Source organism: Montipora foliosa, chromosome 1 (assembly GCF_036669935.1).
Source record: "Montipora foliosa isolate CH-2021 chromosome 1, ASM3666993v2, whole genome shotgun sequence".
Classification (NCBI taxonomy): Eukaryota; Metazoa; Cnidaria; class Anthozoa; order Scleractinia; family Acroporidae; genus Montipora; species Montipora foliosa.
Window position 1 is genome coordinate 71,692,673 of NC_090869.1, and position 10,000 is coordinate 71,702,672.

At 39.1% G+C, this 10,000-nt stretch overlaps 1 protein-coding gene across 1 annotated transcript; it reads left to right on the forward strand.

Moving 5' to 3' along the window:
• The first annotated feature begins 1,163 nt into the window (after positions 1-1,163).
• Positions 1,164-4,685, forward strand: LOC138007792 (E3 ubiquitin-protein ligase TRIM71-like). Its single transcript, XM_068854872.1, has one exon. The coding sequence runs from the start codon at positions 1,183-1,185 to the stop codon at positions 3,424-3,426; it is 2,244 nt and encodes a 747-aa protein (XP_068710973.1). The 5' UTR covers positions 1,164-1,182; the 3' UTR covers positions 3,427-4,685.
• The last annotated feature ends 5,315 nt before the right edge of the window (positions 4,686-10,000 follow it).

Consider the following 10,000-nt stretch of genomic DNA (forward strand, 5'->3'; position numbering starts at 1 on the left):
TCAGACAGACATCGGTCACTCAAGGTTCTCGGGCCCCGCTCGGTCTCGTGACCAGGCACCATATTGGTTTACGGAATAGACCAAAAACTCCCACACTGGCTAAAGGAATCTTTCCGTTTTGACGTCAACGTGAATGCACACTTAGGATTTAGCCATATTACAGCTATGTTTTCCTCCGCGGGATATTTCATTCGAAGTTCCCGGATTCGTGATTTTACACTAGTAGTGGAGTATTTGTTTTGATGTTTTACACACCGGTCAGTGACAAATTTGCACCTTGCATCCAATCATGCAATTTAGAAATTCTGAGCGCTTTCGTGTGGATAAAACTTGCTACTTGGTAGTTGGTTGGTGAAGATGACATTTTTATTCACCAGGACACATGAATAAGCTGTATGTAAAGTAGTTCTTTTCTTTATATCATGTACGAGTTGATCGAGTTGATTACAATTTTCAGTTACGCATGTGAGCTTTTTGTGCGATGTCTGAATACTGAAAAAACGCCTGTGCGGCATCGACAAAGGAAAAGCTAATAAATAATTTGCAAATTTGCGGCATTTTTAGAATCGCGCTTTCTAAAGGTCAAAACGCCCGCAGGTGAGCACTTTGGATTGTTTACGATGAAAATATCATAAATAAATCAAAATGAATCGTTGTTTACGACCGGAAGATTTTGAGTTTTTCCATGGTTTGTATTCCCAGTTCGGAATAGCATCAGGAATAGTGTGATTCTCATCAGATTTAGCAGAGATATGACTCAGCAAAAATGACTCCGCCTCTTTCCCGTGACAGGCCCTTGGATGGAAATGGGCAAAACGTCATGGTAGGATCGGCAGGAGGGAACAAACTGTTCCGGAACATTAATCTCATTTTTGTTTAATACCCGTGCCGGTTTGACAGGCGTGTATTATATATATCGCTAAGCTGAAAAATCAAGACATGCCTTCTTTATGCTATGTTCTCTCTTTCTGTGCAAACATTTTCACCCCTGAGAAATGGAACCAACATCTGCTTGATTATTGAGAAATTCATAATAAACGTGACAGTTTAATGACCAAAATATTAAAACACTAGACTTTGGGCATTTTCATTGGTTTAGATCATAAATCAGACAAAATGATCCAAAGTCACGAATATTAATTAAGGCGTGTTCAACACGGAAATCCATACTTCTCTTCGTTTATGATGGATATCAAAACCTTTCTAGACAATATTCACGAACACGTTTGTTGTCCTGTATGTAAGACCAGGTTCACTAATCCAAAGCAGCTTCCTTGCTTACACAGTTTTTGCCTTCATTGCCTGCAAAGGATTCAACAATCATGCGGAATCCGAGATACTATTTCATGCCCTGAGTGCAGGCGAAACTCCAGGATCCCTGGAAACGGTGATCTTAATGCTTTTCCAACAAACTTTAACGTCAACAGTTTGTTGGATGCTTTGCCTGTCACGGAGTGCAATACGAGTGGCATCAAGTGTGGAAATTGCGAGAAAACAAGCGGAGAATCTGCGTACTGCTTCACTTGTTGTTCGTTCTGGTGTGGTGACTGCCTACCTCTGCATAACGGGCTAAGGAGCAACAAAGAACACCACGTATTGGCTTTGAAAGACTTTCGAGACGAAGACTTTGAAAATATTTTAAAGCAACCGACTCTTTGCGGGAAACACGAGAAGAAAAAACTGAAGTTTTTCTGTCAGGAGTGCAAAATAGCCATTTGCAACGCTTGTGCTCTCACAGATCACGAAGGTCACGCCAAGATTGTTTTGGAAGATGCCGCAAAGGAACGCAAATCGATAGTCAATGCAGCAATTGAATCAAAGAAACGAAGAGCGCAGGAGAAGATGACTAGGACTGCGAAAATTGATGAAAACTGCATTTCAATTCAAGAACAAGCAGCAAGAGTGAAAAGCGACGTGCAGCATTTTGCCGACAGTTTCATTGCAGCCATTGAAGCGCAAAAGAAACACATCTTTGATGAGGTGGAAAACAAACTGCGAGAATCGTTGCAGCTTCTAGGAGAGCAAAGACACGAGATTGAAGAAGACGTGAAAATGCAAGAAACAGAAATTGAAAAAACCGAAATGATTGTAAAGCGAAGCACAAACGCTCAAATCATGCAGCCCCATGAATTTCTGGACAAAATAGTTCTGGAAAAAGCTGAAGAAGAAGATTCAGGTAACTCCAACATCGAAGAAGTCGTGGCTTTTGTCTTTAAAGGGAACGAAAAGTTGTTTGATGTTCTAAAATTCCAACATATAGGGTGTTTTGAAAGTTTTATCACCAAAACTATCCCGAAAGACTCGAGCGCCGAGGGAAAAGGAATCCGCGAAGGAACTGTTGGACTTAAAGCTGAGATTGTTGTAACAACAAGGAACACACAAAGAGAACAATGTCACCAAGAACTTGATTGCGTGACATTGAAAATCGAAACTCGTGAAGGCCGTGACAGTGCGATCAAGCCTCAAATACAAGATAACAAAGATGGCACTTACAAGATTGACTATTTTCCCAAACAAATCGGAACATGTCAGGCATCCGTAAAAGTTAATGGAGAACATGTTCGTGGCAGCCCTTTTGAGGTTCAAGTCAAACGCAGACAGTTCAGACCTGTGTTATCCTTTGGAGAACAAGGTTCGGATGCTGGAATGCTTTCTAAACCTTGGGGGGTAGCAGTGAATGACAAAGATGAGATTGCAGTGAGTGAGGTTGGTAACCACAGAGTACAGATATTTACTAGTAATGGAACTCACTTAAGATCGTTTGGTAAAAAGGGTAATCAGCAGGGAGAGTTTGACTTTCCTGCTGGAATAGCTTTCCATAATGATAAGATTATAGTGACCGACACTATGAACCACCGAGTTCAATTGTTTAGTGATGAGGGTCATTATCTTAATCAGTTTGGAGGAAAAGGAAGCCGGGATCACCAGCTTCAGTTTCCTCATGGCCTGTCGATTGACAGCGATGGCAACATTATGGTTGCTGATAAAGGTAACAAATTAATAAAAATCTTTTCACGTGATGGTCGGTTTTTGCGCAGTATCCGTACTGAAGGTTCTTCCATCTTTCCCTTTCATTGTATCCAACACGAAAACTTTCTTATTTTGTCAGACAGAGGTGATCACTGTATAAAAGTTTTTAATAGGGAGGGAAAGTTTCTTTATAAGTTTGGAAAGCAGGGGAAGGGGGACGGGGAGTTCGATTGTCCTAGCTGCCTGTCAGTGGACAGAGCGGGACATCTGCTGGTTTGTGATACAGGCAATGACCGAGTGCAGGTGTTTAAACTCAGCGGAGAGTTTGTAACTAAGTTTCGAGTAAGTGGTACAAGGCCAGGAAAGATCACTCGCCCAGTTTCTACAGCAGTCCTCAGCGATGGTAAAATAATTGTCACCGATTTTAATAACCATCGTGTACAGATTTGGGAATAGATGTATAACCTGCCTGATTCTTGTTATTTAGCGTCGGTGACTTTAAAATTCCTTTTTTGGTAGAAAGAGTTCCCAATTACAATGAGAGTTCCTTCATTTGAATCGTTTTTAAAAGCATGACGTATTGTAGTTTACGCAATTTAAAGCGCAGAGAGTTTCAATTTAAGATATATCAGGGTTAAAACAATGTATCATAGAGGTTTTGAATTTACGCGTGGTTGTCTGAGATCTCTTAATTTTAAAGTACCCCAGCATGCATAATCATAATTTGTTCCTGTATGTTTGCGAATTGCCTTAATCTCAACAATCAAAGACAGACCAGTTTAAAGAATTTTGGCTGGAAATTGTTTCCATTAACAACAAAGAACAAATTCCTTTTATTTTAACCAACGGGGAGATGTGTTCTATACTGATTTATCAATGTTAGGTGTTTTAAAAAAGGGGTGTTTCTTTAATTTAAACACCGCGAACTCAGTTTTTCACCGCTATAAGATTTCATTCGCATGTATTACACTTGTTAGAGGAAGAGATTATAAAGCTTAGAGAGAATTCGATATCTGGTTCTTATATCCACCGCTTTTTAGGTCGAGCTTGATAATTCATCCAAATCATCCGTTTCAAATCTTATTAGTTTATACTGGCTGATTATTTAAACCAAGTGTTTCATATGATTCGAATTTTCAGTACAAATGAGTTTTCACGCCAAAAATTGATTTTTTCAGAATTTTATAAATGTCCTTCTGATTGATTCTAGGTTCAAAGTAAATTTTTGAAAGTCATAGTTGTGAAAAAATGCTAAAGCTGGGGCCCGTTTCTCAAAAGTCCCGAAACTTTACGGGCCATTTTCGGGTGTAACAATTCCCTTTGTATCTCAAGAACGGAGAGGATTTAACTCGTCAAACTTCACGGTAATTTTTCTTTTTGTTACCTTAAAAACATGTTAAAAGACCGGCTTTCCAAAAGAAGCGGTTGGCAGTTTCACAAATGGCTTTTCGGGCCCGAAAAGTTATCGGGACTTTCGAGAAACGGGCCCCTGATGCGAAAAGGGCACAGGAAGAGCACATTTTTCCTCTCTTAGCATGATAATACGTTGGGAAGAGTAATTTAATTTCTTGTAGGCGATGTGTGTTTTGTAGCAATATTTTCTAAGTCGAGAAATATGTGCACTGTAGAGCAATTACGATAGCTCGTTTTGACACTGACGTAAGGAATTGCTAAATACTTGGTGTAAAATTGCTTAATCACAATAAAAAGTAAAAGGCAAATCTGTTGTGATTTTTCTACCCCTCAGTTCCATTCACGTCCTTCATGGCTGCATTAAAATGTCATTAATAATTCATGAGAATAACAGCCTATCAGCTCACCGATAAAACGTCACGTGCTTGAGCTTTAAAAAGCAACAGAACATTCCTCATTATAATTCTTTATATAAAGCATAGTAATAAGGTCCGTTTTAAACGTTACATTTTACATGTGCCGAATCTAATGCAAATGAGCGAAAACAATATATTTTTCTCATTTGCATTAGATGCGACGTTTAAAACGGGCCTAAGACATAACAGGGGCACCCAACAAGGTTTTTTTCTAAAATATTCTGAAAATGCTGTTTAGGCAGTTAGGAGTGCTTCTAAAGTCATAAAAACGATTTATTTGCAACGCTAATAAAAAATTATCTGTTCGGTCGTTCTAGGGGATGTTATGTCCTCCCGAATATTTTAGGGCTGCTTTTTGTATTTTTCGAAAATATTATCTTTCGATCAAAGCTTCATGAAAACATAAGGTTATTCATTGACCCAGCAGCCATCCGAAATTCTTAGGGGTCGTTTTTTTCTTTTCCCGAAAAACCTAGGTTGGTAGTTTGGGTCTCGAAACTCGTAGGGGTACATGGCCTGTCCCGAAAACGCTAGGGGTACAGCAAAACTGATACGACTGATACAATCATCAGAAACACGCTTTATGAGCAACCTAGAGCAACAAACTATCGCGGAACATATTGTCTCCTTATGTTCGCGTTATCTAAAGATTTCACCCCGTGATGATTTTTTCTTACTATGACTATGTTTTAGGGTCTTTTGCGTTGTTACAGCTTCCTGATTTTTCAAGGGTGTTAAAACGCTCGTCTGGCTCGTGGACATTTCAAACCATTTAAACCGTTTTAACCCACAGCAGAAGATCCAGATGTGGTAATTTTCTGTCCATTCTCTTGAAAATATTAAGAAACATCACAATCAATTAAAGGTCTCTACCCCTTCTATAAGTCTGATTTGTCGAGTAAAAAAACTCTGAATCAAACTTGTAACCGCCAATAAATGCCAATTTAATTTGAGCCACTTTTTTTTGCCATGTTCGCTGTTTTCAGAAGTCAGTGAGAAGTTAGAGGTTTTCTTCGTTTCACTATAAAATGTTAAATAACTGAGTAATCTTGACTCCGTTATGTGCTGAAAACACTGTGAAAAGACAGGATGGCACATAGCAGACTTCAATCGCGAGTCCCGCTAAAAAAACCGTTTTCAGGTAAATCGGAAATTGGTTTCATTCACCGTAATTTTCTAAAATATTAAGTTATAAGTACTGAGTTTGAGATGACTCTAACAGTTTTTACTCGGAATACCTGAAACGTACCCGAGTTATAATCTGTGCAGAATTTAGTTTTCTGTGCAGCAAATGGACAATAGAATTACGAGGCGGTGATTTCATTGGTTAAAAAGCAATGTGCTACACCCCTTGGAGCAATGCATTTGACCTCCCTCTGTGACAAAACAACTGCATCAGTAACAAATATGACGCAACGCGATGCAGCTAAAATGTGAAGATGCTGGATTCAGCCTTCTGGAATGTTATGAGTGACATATTTAATCTAATCTTGCCTGTTGACCGCATGACGAAGTCGTCAGTACAGAACTTCCAGCAGCGGTATGTTATGAATGGTCGAATTTCTTAGTTTCTTTCTGTCTCAGGTGTTCTTTGTACGAACATCATCCGCCGCCGATGTCTATTTCTTGTTTAAATCAATTGATAGTTTCACGATCTTCATGTTAGCTACCTAGAGCTGGAGGTTACCGGCCGCATCATTCACAACACTGTTAATCTGGAACCTTTGCAGCTGGATACCGGTTTTCACTTACCCATATTAAGACTTAATTACAAGAATAGGTTTTCACACGTTTTCTGTGTTGCTACACTAGTGTTTCACCCGCCTTTTCCTCACCGGCTGCTTTCACTTGAAACCAGTTTATTTGATGTCACGCTACACGCTAAAAAAATAGACATATGGCCCACGTTATTTCCACCCATGGACCCGGTCTATGGACCCCTATTATTATTTTCTTGCTAAAAAGTGTCCCAAAGCAGAACTTAATGAGCTTTTTAACCTCAGAAAGGACGATTTCGTGACAAAGGGGATGTGTTCACTTTGTGACAATGTTTAGATTGGGTATCAGTTACAAATTGTTTCATTTTGTCATTACTAACGATGATTACATTACTCAAAGAGAACAATAACAATGTCTGTTCATTTATCACTGATATTTTATTGTTATCAAATATGTTAATGTTTATATGTATTGTTCATGTTGGGGCTGGCTAATTTGGGAGTCCATTGTTGGATACATCAGATGAACTTTATTAGGGCTTACACTAATTTGTGAAAAGAAACAAAATGAACAGAAATACAGAAAGAATCCTAAAAATTCTTTAAGCTAACCTTAGGCCTAAACAAAAGTTTTTAGGCCTAATGTTAGCCTTGGTTAATGGTTAGGGTTGTACTTGCCCGGAAATTTTTGATCCATTTGGCAAAATAGTAATCTGACCAAAATTACTATTTTGCGAAGCGAATCGAAATCTTCAAGGCAGGTACAACCCTAGTAAGTGTAAGCTCTTTCTAGAATAATATATAAAGAAAGTTCTTTCCTGTTTTGGAAAAAAAGCTAATCAGTTTCGTGTCCATGAAATTAAGATAAATCTATATTTAAAAAGATTAATTTGTTATTTATAATATTACCAGTATAATAAATTGAATAAATGTATGATGTAGTAAGCTATTTACAATGATAATTTCATTTCATTATATTGTCTTCATTAGAGTGATTGATTATAAAACCATATTTCCTAAATTAAATAGATTTTCACACTGGAAAATGATGTGGGTTGGTGTCTTTGATCCCATTCATGGGTTAAGTAAAATCCAAATGGCCATTCTAGCCTGTGCACAGCTGCCCACTCTCTGAAAAAAATCTGAGAAGAGCGTCTGTGATTTACCGTTGATAATCGTGTTTAATACCACGTGATTTTTCCTGGAATGTATGGAAAATGATTTGATTGGTTATTATCCCTCGATCATTACATCATTGAAACAACGAGTTTTGATCTGCTTTCATTTTTATTTCTCCCTATCAACACCGTGAGAGATTTGACAATGAGTTCGTGTGTACTTTGTGCATGGCAAAAAATTCGAATGAAAATCTTTTTATGGTCAAAGAGGCTTTTCTTTTAAAGTACGAGCGGAATTGTTATCTATGGAGTGTAAAGTGGAAATCGATTCTACATACATTTGTAGGAATTGTTTGTCAGCGCTGAAGAGACGAAAGCGCTACTGACGAATCTTCACGAGGTGAATATGGCACGATTCAAAAGATTGCTCACTTGAAAACGTCCCCGGCTATCCCCTTACCAGTCAATATAATCTCAATGCCTTGCTCGGACCAGCCCAGCCATTTTCAAGAACAATCTACAAAGCGTGTTGCCCTGGAGGGTTTGAGATGTGTACATATCGAGGAAAATATAAACAGCTCATTGGCAACGATCGGGGCTGCTCTGAAGATCAGAGCCGTACCCGGTTGGAAGACTTGCAAAGGCATCCCTCCTTTAAAGAGTGCTTCTATGCTATAAAGACAAGGAATCTCAAAACTATCAGAGCCGCTCTTCAATGCACTTTTGGAATCTGCCTCATTTACTACCGTTTTGAAAATTTACCTCCAAAGAAATATGAGCCACGCAAATTTTGGTCACCGTAGATCACTCATTAATTTTTGTAAAATTATTCCGAAACACGATCACTAACGGTAAATTCGGAGAGTGGGCGTCTGTACACAGCCTACTGCCATTCTTCCCTGGAGCGCATAACATTTTATTTAAAGTTCAAGTAATTTTTCATTAGTGTGGAAGAAAAAAGGAAGCAAATTAGCCGAAATCGTCTTTCCTAAGGTTAAAAGCTCATTAACATGCTTTGGGACACTTTTCAGCAAAAACGCAAAAAAAAATAATTAAATAAAAAATAGGGGTCAGATCCATGGACCCGGTCTAAAAGGGGGTTCCTTTCCTCCTGATGAATTTTTATTTGCAATTGTAAACATTAGGCGATGTTCACCGGTACATTATCCGCGTTATAGTAAATGAGCAACTGGCTGCAGAAACATTTACTTGTTTTGTTTCGTACTTGTCAAATTAAAAAACTACCTCTTCCAAAATGTATCACCCTACTTCTGCGCGTATGGTATTCCGAATAAACGCTTAAGGAAGCGTCTTGTTATGTTAGATTTTAGCATCCAAAGCAGTATCAATTCACAAGTTTTATGGCCTGATTGAAGGCCTGCTACTCAGGGTACAAATCTTAAAGAGCTTTTACCCCCTAAATATACGATGAGCATTCCTCCATCTTTATAGGATGGTACCCCACCACCGTTGGAGGCTTCGTTGGAGCATGCGGTGATTTTGACTCTCCTTTAAGTTTTACACTTTCCGCTTGTTCTACGTTGCTCGCCTGCAATCTGTTTTCTTATTCAGCTTATTTCCCTTTTTGCTGACTGTTAAAGTAGCCTGCATCCTGAAATTAAACAGGCCTTTAAAATCCTTTCTTTTCAATCGGGCAAAAGTAAACAAAATATAGAAGGATTTGAGCGATCATCCACCAAATATACTAGCTTTCCATCCATCCTAATGCAACCTTACAGAACGACCATTCTATCTTCCTTTACTAGCTACTTTTTGGAAAAATAGACATTTTTATTTCTTCTTTTTTTTTCCTTTTAAACAGACACCGTCCGTTCAGATCTTAGATCTACAGACACCTGCACTGCTCGCAGAGTACTTTTTCTTATATTAGGGTAATGAAAGGCATCGAGATATGTTTAGTTAGATTTCCGAAAAGTTTGATATTGTGGAAAATAGAGACTCAGACTGGTGGACTTTTCGTTTTCCTTCATTTTACAGTAAAGTTACAATACAAAGAATTCTCATGGGAAGGCGAATCCCGGGAGGGGGGGGGGGGGTCCGACCTAAAGAGGACAGGTCATTTTAGTACTTAGCGCGCGCGCTCGATGCATGACGTCGCATGTAAATTTGCGTGTGCTGCAAGGATGCGCAGTAGCAATGGGCTTAATTTTGCGGTACCTTTGAGCGGAGCTCCGCGCGCGCCGAAGGCGTGAGCGTGAACTCGCGCGCGCGCGCGCGTGGAGCACCACAGTTAAGAAAATATGGTAACCCATCGATGCGAGCAAATTTGGTTTTGGTCACCGTACGTCTGTCCACCCATCCATGTATGGCAATGTGACCCGTACCACGTAACCATATCACGGAA

What these genes read in the sequence shown, in the direction of transcription:
- LOC138007792 (XM_068854872.1), top strand. Translation starts at nt 1,183, where the DNA reads ATGATGGATATCAAAACCTTTCTAGACAATATTCACGAACACGTTTGT.